The sequence below is a fragment of the Trematomus bernacchii genome, unplaced genomic scaffold (assembly GCF_902827165.1).
Source record: "Trematomus bernacchii unplaced genomic scaffold, fTreBer1.1, whole genome shotgun sequence".
In the NCBI taxonomy this organism is placed as follows: domain Eukaryota; kingdom Metazoa; phylum Chordata; class Actinopteri; order Perciformes; family Nototheniidae; genus Trematomus; species Trematomus bernacchii.
Genome location: NW_022987564.1, coordinates 4,617,317 through 4,635,901, shown reverse-complemented (window position 1 = coordinate 4,635,901; position 18,585 = coordinate 4,617,317). Strand labels below are relative to the sequence as shown.

The 18,585-nt window shown below is 41.4% G+C and overlaps 1 protein-coding gene across 1 annotated transcript; it reads left to right on the top strand.

Annotated features, from left to right (window-relative positions):
• Positions 1-389: 389 nt before the first annotated feature.
• On the top strand, positions 390-13,830 carry ube2ql1 (ubiquitin-conjugating enzyme E2Q family-like 1). Its single transcript, XM_034124842.1, has 3 exons — positions 390-642; positions 1,180-2,117; positions 12,688-13,830. Exons 2-3 carry the CDS (start codon positions 1,383-1,385, stop codon positions 12,817-12,819), a joined length of 867 nt encoding a protein of 288 aa, XP_033980733.1. The 5' UTR covers positions 390-642; positions 1,180-1,382; the 3' UTR covers positions 12,820-13,830.
• The last annotated feature ends 4,755 nt before the right edge of the window (positions 13,831-18,585 follow it).

Here is an 18,585-nt window from a genome sequence, read left to right as displayed (position 1 = left end):
AGCGAATACACATTTGTTTCCCATTTCAGAGCTTGGTTTTCCTTGAATGTTAAACACCTGAACTTTTGAAAGAACATACATAACATTCATCTGTTTGCAACTCATATATCAATATTACAATTACTGTATAGACTATTCTGCACAGTTTCTATTATATTCTGTTTCTATTATATTATATTTTATTTTATTTACTTGTACTATTGTATCTGTTTTATTGTGTTGTTGCACTTTTGGAGGAGCCTGTGTGTGACCTAAGATTTTCATTGGCATAACTACACTGTAGCTATGCGAGCACACATGACAATAAAAGCCTTGAAACTTGAAAATGTAACCTATAACGTCAGTGCTTTTATTTTGAAAGGCCGTCGTCGCAGCGCCTCTCCGGTGAGAGCAGACTGGCTGAGGAGGATTAACGGGGGCTGGTTTGTCCTCGGCTGCATTAAAGCTGGAGCTGCCGCAGCTGCGAACACATCAAAGGCTCTGCTTCTCCTCGCACTGCAGCTCCACCGACGGCAGGTCCAACTGGATGCTGGAGGAGCCATTCCTTCTTCTTTTTTACGCACAACGAAGATCGGTGTCCGGTCTATCACAACAAGGATATACAAAACGGACATAGGCTACTTCGAGTTTCAGCCCTCTATGGTAAGCAATAGGCTGCTGGTTTAATATTGGGTCTGTGTGGGCGGAAGAGCACATAAAGAATAATGTATGATATTCTTATGGTCGAGTCTTTAAGTGAATATATCGTGCATTCATTGGGATTTGTGGAGTTTAAATCCTCTATAATAATATAATTTGATATGAATAGCCTGTTTAGAGTGTCCTTGGCAATGTTCCATAGCCTGTATGATTCCTATACATTTCCTATAGGTGTCTCTTGTAATCATTAGTACGATTTGTTAACACGCTTCAGATGAATTATGGGTTTTTCCACCTTTAATGTCGCTACATGGTTCCTTCTTTGTTTTTCTTGTCGTTTACTCACGTTGCCTGACATTTCGCTATAATAAAATATATTATAGCATCCCCTTCGCGATCCTGCGTAATGGATCATCGAACAACTGCAGTCATGATGTGTGTGGGGGGGAGGGGGGGGGGATGATCTGTTTCGACCAAACTGTGAGAGAATATTCATTTAATCTCGCCTGTTTTTGTTGTTTTACTGTTTTTTTTCTTCAGTCGAGTCGTGTCCAGATGCTGCACTGAGGAGGAACCTGCTCCCCGGTTGTGTTGATCCTGAGGCTGCAGTGGGGGGGATTGCGGTACAACAAGGTTAATAATCAGCATCGATAAAAGGTCTTCTGTGAGCAGGAGACCCGACTTTTTAAGGGTGATTCTTGCCCCTGTGCGGGGGGAACGGAGGATAGATCTATATACAAATTATGGCCACCTTACTGCGGAAGATCGGTCTCATCCGCCTGCACGACCGGGACACCGAGGACCCAAAGCACCATCAGGGATCGCTAAAGGGCACCAAGGGAGGGAACCAGAAAAACAACGCCAACAAACACTGTCAGACCGCCAACGAGACCAACAACATCCTGAGCACCCCGGAGATCAAGGCGAGGAAGCTGGACCAGGTGGGCAAGGACAAGGCCGGGTCCGGGAAGGATAAGCTGGGCAAGGATGCGAAGGAGAAGCAGCAGACTGGAGGAGGAGGAGGTGGAGGTGGGAGTAAAACCACCAGTGCCTCCTCCTCCTCCTCGATACCACCGCTGGCGCCTCACCGGCAACACTGCACCCAGGTCCGGACGCGCAGGCTGATGAAGGAGCTGCAGGAGATCCGGAGGTTAGGGGACAACTTCATCACGGTGGAGCTGGTGGAGGACAACCTGTACGACTGGAACGTGAAGCTGCACCAGGTGGACAAGGACTCGGCGCTGTGGCAGGACATGAAGGAGACCAGCACCGAGTTCATTCTGCTCAACGTCACCTTTCCAGATAATTTCCCCTTCTCGCCACCGTTCATGCGCGTCCTGACGCCCCGGTTGGAGAACGGATACGTGCTGGACGGAGGCGCCATATGCATGGAGCTGTTGACCCCCCGCGGATGGTCCAGCGCCTACACGGTGGAGGCGGTGATGAGGCAGTTTGCAGCGAGTCTCGTAAAAGGACAGGTGAGAGGAGGAAGGGGTGTTGTGGGGGAGGGTGGATGAGAGTCCTTGCATATCATTAAGTATCAAGCATGTTAATCATGTTAAGTACATCTATTTTCAGCCATGACACGCTCTGGGTATGAGCAGTGCCATTTACGTCATGCGTAATTAATGCGTAATAATGCTATACTCATGTGCAGCATTAAGTGGAGGCTTTTAGTCTAATAAGGGTGTTTAAAGCAGAATTTGATTGAAAAATATGATAATGTTGATGACATTAATGACATGTTAATCTCATCTATTTCCTATCATTTCCTTGATTAAGTGTCATTGTTGAACACCAGTGGAGTTATATTTCAAGATGTTTTTAGGAAATGTCATAATCAATTGGAAACATGTCCCAATGAGAGGCAGTCTTCTCATCATATTTATATTCAAATATCCTTTTAAGAGAAACTCATTCAGTGAAATGGAGTCATTGCTTTTTGTTTAGTCTATTTTTAGCATTTGCTCAATGTGTGCTATAGGTCTGTAGTCTCCTCCTCCCCCTCTGCCTTCTGCAAACTCATTATTGTGAATATTATTAATCTTTATGTGACTTTACGGCAGCCATTTCATGCGGAGCAAACCTCAGTGTGTCCTTTATGCCAGCTCTTCGCTGCAGTCCCGGTTTTCTCTCCTTTTATTGCTTCCATAAATCAGCATCCTTTGACAACAAAGACCCGCTGCTGTGTAATGGAACCGTCTCCAAACCCAATCTAATGCAGTCTCACAATATATCTGTACTCAGATTATTCTAAAGGAGGAATAAGACACTTGTGATGGATAGAAAGACGGATGATTTTATAGAGACAGCAGGTAGTCTACCTACCAGCAGTGCTTCCTGACTCACTGGATTATGTAATCCTGTCAAATCAGTTTTTCACATCCTCAGTGCACTGCAGCAGCTCTGCAATTCAGATGGAAATGGCTGCATCTCCAAAAGCACTGAATAGATTCTCTATTTCTCAACTGGATGAGAATCACAGTTTTCTAACCAAAACATTTAGGACAAAACAACAAAACATAGTAAAACCCACAAACGAAAACAGATGAGGAGAAAAAACGACAACAAAAAAACAGCAGCCGTAACAACCCAGTGCGGTACTCATGTGTGAGTCCTTATTCTGTTATATGTATGCCCATAGTTATAACTCTGGACCATTCCTCTTTCATGTATGGTGCAATTGGGTACCAGTCCTTTAATAACTCAGGGTTCATCTCATGATAACCTCTCCAATGGTTTTGATTAGGAGTTCTATGTGTTAAATTAAAAAGTTCAATTTGAGCCATTACATTTTTTTATTATTATTTGTTTTTATTGAGGAAGCAATCTGTTACTGAAAAGTATGGAACAACAGAATAGGTACCCCTTTAAATAAGCCTACATCAACAAAAACATGTAGAAATAATGGAAGAAAACAATATATTCATAAATGAAACACATATATCAGTTTGTCAAACCATAACAAAATATCAGGCGGATCTTCATTTTTTGATTATTGTGAGGCGTGCAGCATACAAAGCAATTCTAATGATGTGCCTGTCTACGTTCAATGGATTAGAAGGTATATCTATCCCAAACCCTTTCTTTAAAACTGTTCCAAATGCTCACTCTTTAGTCATATCACATTCATCTCATCCGTAGAGCCTGCCCCTCTGACGCTCTCTGACGTCAGCAGTATGACGGCACTGTGGCAGGAGACCTTACGTAAACTGTCAGTGGATTCTCCTGCCCTCCCCCCACCCTCATGCTTTATTTGTCTCTGATGATATAACATTAGTCCCGCGTCCTCTTTAGGGCGTCTGTAAACCAAGATAGGTCATGCATAAACTGAGAGAGAGAGACAGAGAGAGAGAGAGAGAGAGGAACATGTGTGTGTGTTCATCTTGATTTGCTGCTTGAGGAGATGAGCAGCTCCGCAGTGCTCCCTAATTATGGTGCAGTGTCTTCCCTCTCCAGATTGCTAATGGAAACAATATTGATTAATTATTCCTGTGTGCGCTTGTATGTGTGCGTGCAGCTCTTTATCTCATTGTTTGCCTCTTTTGTGCATATGTTCCCTCTAGCTTGTGTCCTAATTTAGCAGGAGATGTACCCGTCTCTCATTCATCAGGACAGACGCAGAGCTATATTTAACCCTTCATACACACAGAGTATATGTATTCATCCTTGGGCACCAGTTTGCTGTGACAATAGTGATGTGGCTTGTTTAGAAGCTCCCTGCCTATTTTTAGTGTGAGAGGATACACGCCGTGACAAAGTGTTGAAGGGAAAGTCAACGTAACTCCCACGTGTCTTCACCTCTGAGGGAAACACTCACACAATCACACAGGGTGAGGTGACAGGAAGGAGGGACTGAAGGTGATCACCATTATGGCACGATGGAATCTTTTATGACAGTAATTTAAGCCTCATGTGCCATGCAGGTTGCTGGAAAAAACTGTTGTTTTGTGCGGCATCTTGTTGGATGAAGGTTTATTCATAGTGTGAGACAGTTGGATAATTGATCTCTGTTGTCTGTAAAGCAGTGTTTAGTACTCCTGGTTATTCTTTTTGATATGTTATGAAAGCAAGGCTAATTGGATTTTTTTTGCAGACATTTCTTTGCTATTCATTTCTTTAAACTGTCATTTTCTTGGGCTCACATTGACGTAAATTACAGTCTTTAGACATTCATCGCGTATAATTCAGTTGTGTTGTGTGACATCAGCTGGGAAATGAAGAATAATAGTGATAGTTGATGAAGAAAACCCAAATATATGCTGGTACCAACCTTCTTAAATGTTATACTGTACATTGCTGCTTCTCAATTTTAATCTGTAGTATTTTATGGGTTTCTAGGGCTTTGGAAACTTTCATTTGTCATTTTTTACATTGACTCAACAATCAATATTATAAACGCTATGATTGATAGAGTCAATGATAATGAAATTGATTGTCAGTTAATCAAAACAGATTAAAGGGGTATTTCTTTAAATGTAGGGACTCACAAGTGAAAGATCAAAACTAAAACATTTTCCAAATTGAAAGAAAAGACACTGAGACGTCACAACTTTTTGTCCCCAGTATTAAGCCTTTAAAAACACTGGATCCTACATTACCCATAGTGCAACTGGATAGTGTTTTACCCAATGCCTCTTAAAAGCAGACTTTCTGTAAAAAATGTCTAAGCCAAAACCGAGATTCCCCCAGATGACGTCATTAGGGTTTTCTTTTTTTCTTACACTTAATCTGAGTTCATTGTAACTGCACAAGGATGAAAGTATTGTGTTGTTGACAGTGTGCAGACAGCAGACGATACACTAAACATCTCACACAAAATAAGGCATTAATAACACGGTGGAGTTATCCTTTGATGACCCCGCCACAGCGCTCCTTAATGATCTGATGAGGATGATGATGACATTGATCCCTGTTTGTTTATTCAACCCCGTTAAGCACATGCCTTGGTTATGTAATCCCCCCCCCCCCCCCCCCCCCCCAACCCTCTAGCCCACAGAGCTGCTTCCCAGCATGCACTGGGGCCTTCCCTCCTCTGCCCATTGACTGATCTCCATTCACACGATTACCCAGCAGCCACTTTACACGAGTGTGTACCTCTCAACGAGCGAGCGCTTAGCTGAAATAGATAAACACTGACATGGCACTGTATAGGCCCGGGGCGCTCGGCTAAATACACACACACACACACACACACACACACACACACACACACACACACACACACACACACACACACACACACACACACACACACACACACACACACACACACACACACACACACACACACACACACACACACACATTTTTAATTACCCTGTCCGTCTACTTTGGCACACCGAGCCATTCTTGTAGATGTGTGCGACCACAATGGCGCTAATTAATGCTCAATTTAATCTTTTCATGTTGAAGACGTGGACTTTCTGGGAGATTTGTGCTTCAATGCACATATTTAGAAGTGTATTTCCCCTCTTTCACACACTCTCTCTTCCCCTTTATTTTATGATATTGTTAAAAGTATCAGTAGAAAACGGCACTTTAAAATGTCATCCTTTTTTTATTTGAGTTTCGTGTTTTAAGTTAAAGGTTAGATTTGTTCCATAAAAGAATTTCAATGGAAACTCAGAATAAGTACCCTTTTAGCTAAGACTACATCAACAACAAATTGAGAAATCATGCAAGCAAACAATATATTTAACCATAAACTAAAAAACTTGAAGTAAACAGAGATAACCTATTTTATTTGGGTGATGTTTACAAGATCAGTTTATTTATTGCAAGTTATATTGTTATTGCAATATTCAAAAATATCATTGCATATTACTGCCACATGCTCCATTCATAGTTACAATCAATGTGAAATTAAAAACAAATCAATGTGAAATTAAAAACACAAAGGTTGCTCTCTGCGATTTGTTCAATGATAACAAAAGAAAATGGTACACTCCCTTCCTCTATCACTGTGCTAATAGCACCTCTTAAAAAATGGCTAATTGCCTGAACAATATCCATTGCAGCAAGCACCATTTTAAGGTAATGACAGCAACCATATGGCAGCATGTGGAGATATACATGGTTATACGTTGCTTGTGATTTTGAGAAGAGAGCAACATCTCCCAGCTTTCCCCCAGTGCTCTGCGACGGTAGCCGACCAACAAAGTGCCTTATCTGTCAGCCTCAGTAATCTGTAACACAGGCCACAGGAGGGGCAGGTTTTCATGCATCGCCTCATGGTGCCACCCAGTTGGTTTGTTTTCCATTCAAAATGCTGTGGGACTCAAGGCCAGTCCCAGAGGAACGCTGCATGTATCTACCTGAATGAGTCAGTTATTGTCTCCTCCATTGACTTTCTCAAAACAATTGAAAAACCTGCCAAACAAAGGGAACGTTTTTTCTAGTTTCCAGTGCAAATCAACTTCCACTAATAATTCATTGTCTTCTTACTAAAGGTGAGATGAAATCAGAATATTATCCAGGGGGGAAATTAGATTTTGGGACAGTTTTGCTCCGTTTTAGAATAAAATACAAAGATAAAATACAATAGAATAAAACCTTTTTATTTAAACAAAATAAGTTAAAGTAAAATGTGTAGATAAAATTAAAAAGTATAAAATATTTATATAAACAGAAATCAGAAAACCTTTTTTATCCCTGGGCGAAACCTTTTTATTATCATAATCATTTATGTAAAAATGTGCACGTTGTACCACAATATATAACAGCAATAAATATGTAAAAATGTGTATTTACAATATATACAATGGTGTAAAAGCATTAATGAAGACAATATGGATGAAACCAGAGTATTGCCTCCTGCCTTTCTAAAGTTGTCTGACTTCATTAGAAGTATGTCATGCATCAAATACACTTGTCTTTGTTTATAGCAAGGCCCTTATATTGATTAAACTCCAATGGAAAGGACAAGCTCTTCAAACATGTGTAACTGTTTGAGTGAGACACACTGTGTGGCTAAGCCCTGCAGTGAAACGAGGCCAGTGCTGCTACAGGAATGGAAACTGTAACCCTAATCTCCAGATCATTCAACGTTATCACTTCATCTCCATTTATCCCTGGCACCACTTTTGACCCAAAATAGCAGAGACAGTACGCAGTAGGACATACTGATTATCCATCAGATGTCATGGGTGCAGAGAATAAACACTAGGCAAAATGTAATCAACTCTCTGATAAAGGGAAAAGCTTAGTCAAATAGCACCAATGCTATCCTTAAAGGTCCCATGTCATGGCCATTTCTACTGATCATATTTCCATTGTTGAGGTCTACTAGAATAGATTTAAATTGTGCAATTTTCCAAACTCACATTGGTTTCTCATACAGCATCTCTGTATAGTATGTGTATTCACTCTCTGTCCTAAACGGCTTGTTGGAGCTCCTGCCCCCCCCTCCCTGTGAGCCCAGTGTGCTCTGATTGGTCGGGACGTTGCGAGGCTCGTTGCTGCTCGCAGCTGCTGTGAGCTGCTGCGAGGAGCGGACAGATTTCCGGGTCGGCGATACAGCGAGAACAAGCGAAACTCGTTAGTCAAGGGATCCTGGAGTGTGAGGTGCTCCGCGGATTGGTCCATTTGGGCCAATCCGGTCATTTGTTGTTGATTTGGGTGTTCACACGTCACAGAACCCAGGAAGCAAACAATGGAAAAAGAGAAATCTCCAACGAGGCGTTCTGGGTCTTTTCTGTGTTAGAGTTTTACTCGCTACAGGGTGTACTTTGAGGGTTTTTGACTCTGCAGACCGTTTACATGCATAAAAACCTTCATAACACACAAGGGGACGGGTAATAACCGGAAAAGCATGACATGGGCCCTTTAAGCTAATGTCGCTATAAAGCTAAAGCAGAAAAACAGTTGTCTAATCTCTCTAACCTTCATCTGAATATTTTATTTAGTCTTTCTCAGTTTTTAAACAAATGTTGAAGGTATTGCACTGCAGTAGTTGTTTTAACCCTAATGTTGTTTCAGTAGTCACGTTACATTTCCGTGGTTATCATAACCTAAACCACTCTTTTTTTTGTTTACCTTAATTGTTTTCTGTAAACAGGTGTACATTTTAAAAAGACTGTATGCATTTAACGAGCTAATGATTGATACGTGTTGCAAGACAATTGTAGAAGAACGCACATGAAATAGTTCATCCATTTTGTTTGTATTTGCTTTGAAAATAATGCGTTTTATTGTTGGATCTAACCATCCAATCCATTTAGTTGTAAATGGTTTAACGTGTCCAGGTTTTTAGCTAGCATCTCTGAGATTTCTGACAAGACCCAGCACAGGGGGTGAATAGATATTGTGTTTGTGGTGTTGACAGAATTGAAACATTTCATTGAAAATAAACAGTAAAGTATTTTCCTAGAGACAAAGTCCCATTTGATCTCTCTGTAGCTTAAGAAATAAGAACATGCCTCTAAGATGATGATGACTACATGATAACTGTATTAGTTTGAGTTTAATGGGGGCTAGTTTTCTTACCTTTCGACCGAGCCAAGCTAGCTTTTCCCACCTATCTCCAGTATTTATGCTAAGCTAACACAGCTGTAGCGTTATTTACCTCTCATACAGATATGATAATTGTGTCATATGCTTCTTAAAATGTCAAACAACATCTTTACGCAGCAGCTGGAGAATGAAACAGTCTTTATAAGTTCATCATTGTGTACCAGACTACATAACAGTGGTTGACCCTCTGATCTTCTACAGCGGGATAATGGATGCATTTATCCGGCGTTTTCTTCCTGGAAAACAGGACGGAAGTTTAGCTGCAGGATTAAAAGAGCACATTGTGGATGTGTGACAATATGAGGGTATTTATCTGCAGTGCAGCATGCAGAGGAGCTCACCATCTAAAATAATTCCATTAGTATTGGTTTCAGTGGAGTGAACTTAGTGCCATTATTTTCCTGCCAAGAAACGTCCCGGGTCGAGGGAAGTGGTGCAGTGTTACAGAACTGGTACAAACACGATGTAATAACAAAGTAGAGCGAATAGTCAGGAGAAAAAATTAGTCGACAGAAAAAACATTTCCGAACAATTTTTAGCTTGCATTGATATCTTATTAATATTAATGCATCACTGTAATGTCATTTCTTAACATGTTATATATTGTAGTACAATGTGCACATTTGACCTTTAACCTCTTGTGTTTATATACATATTTTTATTATTTTGTCATATTTTATCGGACATTTAACTTGAACTTGTTGTGTTTGTATTTATTTTATCTTTTTATTGCACATTCTTACTTTAACTTTTTATATAAATATATCTATAATTTGTATCTTTTATTCATTTCATTCTAAATTGGAACAACCAATTCAATTTCCCCCAGTGTTTTTTCATGCATTAATGGCAGAAAACACCATTTAAATGCCTCAAATATGGAAATGTTCTGTGTTTCTCTTTTTTAATATCATATTAAATGTATATCTTTGGGTGTTGGATTGATAAACAAGACATTAAAGACATCACATTGGACTTAATTAGACCAAATGATTAATCAACACATCATTGGCAGGTTCATTTATAATGAAATAACATTTAGTTGCAGTCCTACAGAAGAATCACTATAACTGCAGAGTTACCAAAGACATACTGTGCAGTGAGAACCGTCCTCCGAATTGTGATGTTTCTGTGATTCGGAGTAGATTTCTATAAATGTACTTAAACAGTCTTGACGTTCATGAATCACACCTCTGTCACGGCTGTCTGAGTGTTTCTATGTGAAGACAGTTGTTTCCTTTTTCTATTCATCCTCCCACACTCTGCTTAAGGGGAAGACTTGGCACTGCTGGCAACGACAGAATAAGCAGCTTTCTCCTCACTCCCACTCCTCTTTTCTCCATTTTTCTTTGCCCCCCTGTCATCCCACACTTATTATTAGCTCCAGTGTGTGAAGTAGGGAGGAGGGGATTTAGCAAGGTAGTGCCTGGGTGAAAACGTCTCTTTGTGAGATGTCACGGTGCTCTGAGTGAGATGCTTTTCACACTGAGGGTTACATATATTTATTTTCTATCGTATTTACAAGCCTTTCATCATTTAGCACAGTGGATGCTTCTGGGTCTTCACTTATTTCCCCTTTGCCCGGTGTGGTGGAGGTTTTATTCTCGCTTGTGATTGGACGTGACATTTTAAAAGCCCGTTCGCTGCCTTTTAAACATTGATCTAATGCTGGTCAGCCTGCATTCAGACCACTTGTCTTGTCAACGTTTCCCCTGCGGCCGTGCATTCACCAGCAAGTCGGTTCATGTGCAGTTGTGGGCTGTGTCTCTGAATTTCTATACATTGTCTGTGACAGTCAAATTACATTTTGATATACTTTTTCTTAAATTTCACCCAAAATATTCTTCTTTTTGACACAGAAAGTCATGTCATTATGCTGAAAGACCACTGTGTTGAAAATGTCTGGTAGCAGCGTGTTTGGTGTAATGACTTTGTACATTAAATACATTTAGGGTTTGGACTGTTAATCACACAAATTAAGACCTTTACAGATGTCACCATGACATTTAGATAATATAGATGGCTAGTTGTTCCCACAGGCCATACATTTAGTGGATTTACCAGGAACATTATCGGCAGGTTAATCAATAATGACTAATTGCAGCTTTAAATAGATGCTGCAGTCACCCCAAAAATTCTGCACATGGAGGCTCTAGATTTGTAAATCGACCTTCAGATTTGGAATGAAGCCTCGATTTCTATTAATGTCATAATTAAGGAAAGCAGAAATACATGAATCACTTAATGGCAGAGATGCTTCCTTGATTTAGATCAATGCCAACATCGAATCAATTGTACTTTGGCTCAGGGCCTGTTTGTCTATCCCATTTAGTGGAAATTCATTCAGTATTTGGAGGTTTTCCTTCTGAGAGACACACATAGTTAACATCAGTTAGCATTGCAAGGGGTCCCTGAGTAAAAAGACAAGCTCCTTGTCTTATGATTTTTTTTTTTAACAGGATATTCTCCACATATTAACACCACTTGTATAACTATTGAGATTGAAATTCATCACCAGAGGTACAAACCTAACGTTATGCTATAGTTGTATACATGATACAAACTACATTGCCACAATTGCTAAGCTAAAGGCAGCTAATGTTTGACTTGATCACATTGAGTTTTCTCATTTACCCACTTTAAAAAAAAAGCCTCAGACATTCTTGATTCGGGAATCACCAACACTACTTTCTTAAAGTGGACCTATCATGCTATATTTGAATAATATAGTGTAGGACCATACCTATATAAGGCATATTTATACTTTTTTTTTTTCAAAATACCAAACAGATCATGCATTTTAGCCATGCCTCATTTCGCTCAATTTGAAAAATGTTAGCTCTGTTTTTGCAAGGGCTGATTCTGTGAGAACAGCACCATCTACAGGCCTGGCATATGTACTACAGCGTCTCCAGCGCTTTCGAACGGCAATGGCCGTGGCTGTCTCCTCCTGATTGGTGGAGTTGGCCCAATAGCCGTAGCGCCACCGTCCTGACGTCAGGACAGTGTTCAAATCTGGATCAGTTTTTATCAGATCCGTTGCAGCCCCTTTTTTAGAGATTTGGGTATGGAGGAAAATAGAGAGGGTTGTGTTTTCTGACACTTGGTGAGTTCCCTGGAACACCGGGGACACATATTCATGTATAAAAGACGTACAAAAGTGCATTTTGCATGATAGGTCCCCTTTAAGTATTTTGTGTCCTAATTTCAGGCATCTAAGGAAAAACCGCTCAAAAAAACGTTCGCTTTGTGATGAGAAAACCGGGACTACTAAAACTCATATCCATGTTACAGGCATCATTCCTGCATCTATTAAAGACACAACCTTGGCTTCCTTATTGTTAGCTACACCTCTGTCAAGATGTCCCATATGCAAATCATGGGAAAATATAAGGAAATATTGATTGAGTAGCAAACTGTATGCTACTTTACTCTCTGGACAGTAGAGGACAGTTTGCTTCTGTATTTTGTACTTTTCCACAAAATGCTAACTTAATTTCCCTCTCATCCCTTCCCCTTTATCTTTCCTCACAGGGGCGTATATGTAGGAAAGCAGGGAAATCCAAGAAAGCATTCAGCCGTAAAGAAGCCGAGGCCACCTTCAAGTCCCTGGTGAAAACCCACGAGAAGTACGGCTGGGTGTCTCCGCCCGTGTCCGACGGCTGAGCGTCCACCGACCCTCCAACCCCAAGCGCTAGCCGGATAAAACCCCAGCTAGCACCGACACGCAAAATGACACACCACGCTAACTCAACAATCTCCCATCTTCACCTTTTGCTGTTATACTTCTAAGAGTTTTTTTTTTCTTCTTGGTTTGTGTGTCTGTGTTATTATCTTTGGAGGTTGTTTTTTTTGTTGCCCTCATCTCCACAAAACTCTCGGAGAGCAGACACACCGCCATCATCTTTCGTTCCCCTCCCTCTTGCCAGGGAGATACTTCTTTCCCCCATTTTGGAAAGACCTGTGAGGGAGGTATGTGTGTGTGTTTCTCACTCCATTGGACATCAACTGGGAGTGTGTGCACGTGCATAGGAGTGTGCGTTACTGTCGTGGATTTCTTTTTTTTGTCCTAACGCACACCCATTCACGTACGGGAAAAATCGGTTACTGTGGACTTTTCCACCCATGTGAAAGACTACTGAATGAAGAAGACTCATCCCCCTCTCCTGTCCTCTTCATCCCATCCCTCGCTCCCTATTTCTCTACAGCACTGAACCGGCGTCACTTCCCGCCGTCTCTCTCTGTAGCCGTCAGGTCATTTACATATAAATGAAGCTGTTAATGTTTAATATATGGGCAGCGCGCTGGCGTTTATACTTAATCATGCGCCCCTTTATTCCCCCCTTCTTTCGACTGTGCCGTTGCTCACAGTTCAATGCAACAAGATTGTAATTTACATGGAGCTGTGCTCTTTCTCTCTCTATTACTTTAGCTTGCTTTGCTCACTTTGTTTCTCTTTGTTTCTCAGTCTCTCGTGGCTACATTTAGAGCTCATTGTTGCGTAGATTGGATATTGATTTATTGATTTCTAATGGAGAAATGAAAAAGTCACATGTTGCTTTATGCAGAGACTATGTATGATAAATAGAATGACAGTCAGTCGCCTCTCTTTCTTTCTCTCTCTACTCGTGTGTGTGTGTTGTGGTGTGTGTGTGTGTGTGTGTGTGTGTGTGTGTGTGTGTGTGTGTGTGTGTGTGTGTGTGTGTGTGTGTGTGTGTGTGTGTGTGTGTGTGTGTGTGTGTGTGTGTGTGTGTGTGTGTGTGTGTGTGTGTGTGTGTGTGTGTGTGTGTGTGTGTGTGTGTGTGTGTGTGTGTGTGTGTGTGTGTGTGTGTGTGTGTGTGTGTGTGTGTGTGTGTGTGTGTGTGTGTGTGTGTGTGTGTGTGTGTGTGTGTGTGTGTGTGTGTGTGTGTGTGTGTGTGTGTGTGTGTGTGTGTGTGTGTGTCAGAGGAAGAAGACTGTAATTCCCATGATTTAGATACCAGATGGTACAGCTGAAGGCCATGCCTCAGAGTGTGTGTGTGTGTGACAACCCTTTAAACAGAGAAGAATATGATTTACTGTGAATGACACTAAGGCCTAAAGGGAGTGCTGTTTTTAATTTGTATTTGCTAAAGTACTCGTCGCTTTCTTGTTCCACTTTCTATGTCAGCTCCTGATTATTAGTACTGTAAACACGTGAATATCTCGTCTGTCTCTCCGATCCGTGTAAAGAACTTAAAGGACAGTAGAATATACGCAGGTTTAGCTGTGCGTCAGATGCCTACACACACACGTAAGCTCGCCCACACTCAACACACACACACACACACACACACACACACACACACACACACAGTAACACCCAGAAATGAAGACGGACACAGGCTCTAGCGCCGCTGAGGATGGAGAGGTGCTTTGAATGAGCCAGCCTGATTGATGTCTGCTGAAAGGGAGAGACTGAAGAAGAGCAGAGCCGAGAGGAGGGAATCGCGTTTCCTTTGATCACTACCGGCTGCTTGTGGAAATGTCAGGTGGCTTGCAAAATGGCGGAAGACAGATATTAGTTGCTCTGTGATTACATAAGAGACACGTTCCTGAGTTTCAACCTTTAAAAAGGACTTTTATAAATAACTAATATAAACTCTGAGGCTGCAGCAACGTCCGTCTCAACCAATCTGGCCTCCACTAGCCACAGACTATCTGTCCGTCCTCGTGTGTTTGTTTGTCTATCTGCCAGTTAAATGTCAGAGGGAGAGCTGCTAATTGGTCTGACATTTCAGCCGAGCGTCATTAGAGAAGAGCCGCTGAGAGGAGAAAGATGGAGGATGTCAAACCTCCCGCCCGGCGCTGACATTTTGTCACTCCTGCCCTATTTTCGGGGGGAGGGTGGTTCAGGGTTTTTAGGAGCATCTCTATACCCTTCGGCTCTCAGCAGGCCAAAACGTTGCCAGCATGTCGCCTTTGGATCGCGCCACGCTACGTTTTCATGTGTCGTGTCTGTGGTCAATAACAAATGTGCGTCTGTGTGTGAGTGCATGTGCGAGCAAATATGTGTGTTACAACCTCCAATCGTGAAAAGAAAAGGCAAAAGACTAAAAAACACACCATCTGGTATGTGATCATGTACAAGCGTGTGTTAGTCCTCTTTGAATTTGGCTAGTCATTTCAGGGTCGATGGTATAGTGATCTCTCTGCTTGTCAGCGGAGAAAACTGTAAACTGAATTATTACTACGACAAAATATCTCAAAATGCTGAGTGTTTGCTGGTTTCAAGAGAATACTTTTGTGATATAGGTTAGATTGGTAGTAACACTAACTGGGTGAACTGATTATGTTGTATTATATCTGCATGTGATATGTGATTGGTAGCTAGCTACTGTATATCTTTTTTCAAGAAAAGCAAGAAAAAATATGGGAAAAAACAAAAAACGCAAATGCTTCTCTTTTATTGGTCTTTTTGTTTCTTTTTTGGGTTATGTATTGTATGTATATTTCTTTTATTCCGAAGCGTCCTCAAAATGTCACATTGTGTTCTATGAATGTTTGTGTTTTAATTTATTTGTGGTTTGCCAAAATGAAGATTTGAAGCATGTTGCCGGTATTGTCACAAGAAAATGAGAAAAAAAAACCTTACTAAGAATGATAGCCTATGTATTTATGTGATGGGGGAAGGTGTGTTTATTTGGGGGGGATTTCAGGGAGTAAAGAAGGACAGAAGGTTGCAAAGCCTCAAGATTATAAAAGGGAGTATTTTCTTAATTGGGAGTGCATCAAAGTGGAATCAAGAAAATTCCTACGCTCCCGTGAAAACTTCCTAGTCCCCTCCATGATGTCACTACTGTCCCTTCCCCATTGGTCCTGCTCTCGACAGTGATTTGGCTTATGGGTAATGCAGTCAACACAAAGATCTGCACTGAAGTTTTCCCCAGTCGCAGATCAAGGATCAGTATGACCTCCCTATGCTTCAAATCTTACTCGTAAAGGGAACGCGCACATCTGACCTGTGATCAGTTACTTCTGGGCGACTTTATCCCACTCCTGAATTGAGTGTTTGGTCGAAACCGAGGTCTTAAAAGTTTTAAAAGGTGAAAGGTCGTTGCAAGACCAAACAGGAATGTGCAATAAAAGTTACAGCTTATTCAAACTGATTGGATTGTGGTTTTGTTTCACACTTTTGGAGCTTTGTGTACTGCTACACCTGCATGCATTTTAATGACCTACCTACTGTGTCCTCTGCATGGCCTCCTGCATTGTCCTACTTTCCTTTACCGCAGTCAAGAAGTCATCTTTCTAACATCCTCAGTAAGGACAGACTGTAATCATCCGCCCTCTCTTCACTTGGGCTTTTATCAGACGTCCTCCAGCTTGATGGAAACACAGTGTTCCCTCTCTGCGTGTGGATGTAGAGTGTCATAATCTGACACAGGCGCCCGTAAATGGATTAATTTTAAAAGCACGGGTCACGCTGACTCCAACTGTACGAAAGCAGTTGTGTGAAGGTCACCTGTAAAGACAATACACAATTACTAAACAACCATCTTACTATCTGGGAGTCCAACATGAGTAGGGACCAAACCTTACAAAACAACCTTTTATATTTAACTGTCAAATCCTGACCTACTTTATAGTCCATTGTAAATACATATAAGGATATTACCAATTTCAGAAACCCATCGACTATCAGTCATGCAACAATAAGGCTCAGGGGATAAGCGTTTATATTTTGAAGTAAAAAAAAAAGTACTGCTGTAGACTGTAGATATATGGGTCAAAAATCAATGCACTTGTCATTGTTTATAGTGTAGTCGCAGTGTTTCCCCTAGGATGGAGTCATAGCAGCGGTGCTAAGGCACGTGGGCCCAGCATAATGTGAGTGCGGAGCGCGTGGAATTTTTTAGTGTGTGCACGTGCGAAGTGCGCCCCGCCAATTTGTTTCTATGTGTCAGCACAAGAAAGGCTCTTGAGGCCTAGTACCAGGGCCGGTTCTAGCCAATTTGCTGCCCTAGGCGAGATTTTATATGTAAAGAATAAATGAAAAATCTCTACAAAAGACAAATACACTACAAAAACAGAAACGTATTGACATAGGTAATATACGTCAAAATGGCTTCAAATGTATTCATTATTGTATGAACATGTTTGAATTGGGGGGTGGATGTCACATCCTCTAGGGGGGTCTGGGGGTCTGCCCCCCCCGGGAAGATTTTTTAGAACATTTTAAAGTAAAATGCTTCAATCTGGTGCACTTTGAGCACACAATTACTAGAGACCTGACCTAGGGGGTACAACTCTAAAACACCCATATGAAAAAGATCGGTTTACATTTTAATAATCAATAAGTATGTGAACATAACTAATAACCTACCATAGCCAATAACAAATAAATGTAACTTATTTTATTTTGGATTATGTCCTATAGTATACATTGGAATGATTTCAAACCTGTTTTTATTTATCCTAATAATTATAAAGGAGTGCCTTGGAAATATGTGTTTACATAATTTGTGGTCAAAACGTTTGAGACCCACTGAGATAACTCAGAGAGTCCTTTACCTCACTGAGCCTCTCAGTCTGACAGGAGAGCTCTCCTCCACCCTGGTTGTAGAAACATCTACTTCTTATATCCGTTAGCGCAGCTAGCACCAGATTATAATAACAACAGCGCCGGTACCGGTGCGCCCTCTCTCTCTCTCCCTCACTCGCTCTCTCGCTCGCTCTCTCGCTCCCGCGCTCGCACTTTGGCTGTGAGCTGCGGGCGCCTGATAAGCCAACATCCCCCACTTTCATCACTTACAGCGCCCATCGTACAGGGCAAATGAAAAGTGTAACTGGGGTGAAAAGGGTGTTACATTTACTTAATTATGAATGTTGTTACATCAAGGCCGAAAACTAGGATGAGCGCCAACGGTCAAAAATGTTTTTTCCCTCCCAGAGCTACTAGCGCAGCACCCCCCAGATCTGGCGCCCTGTGTCGCCTATGCCAAAAATCGGCCCTGTCTAGTACATACAGTGGCAAAGTCTCAAAATGTAGCAAAAATACACCTTTATTGAACATACAGTAATGTTTGGGTACCTGGCTGGCGCCCCCAACAGCGGCGCGCATATTTCAGCAGCGGCGCTGCGCCGCCACTATTTGTATATAGGGGAAACACTGAGTAGAATGGCATTGAAAGATGACGTTTTTTCATGTTGCCAATTAGCCATGCTAATTAAAAAACTAAATTGTCATCAGGCATTAGCTGATGGGTTCTGAGATTGCATTTCTCTAATGTGATCCACTTCCTTAGCTCAGCACACAGACTGTTTACCTACAATCAACCAAGTTCTGCTCTAACGCGATTGATCAATTCAACTACAAACGAAAAACAGAACGCTTCAAGTACCAAAATCTTGTCCCATTGCCTGACTGACCTTGACCTTGATCAACAGTGTTATCCATATTGTATTACCCCA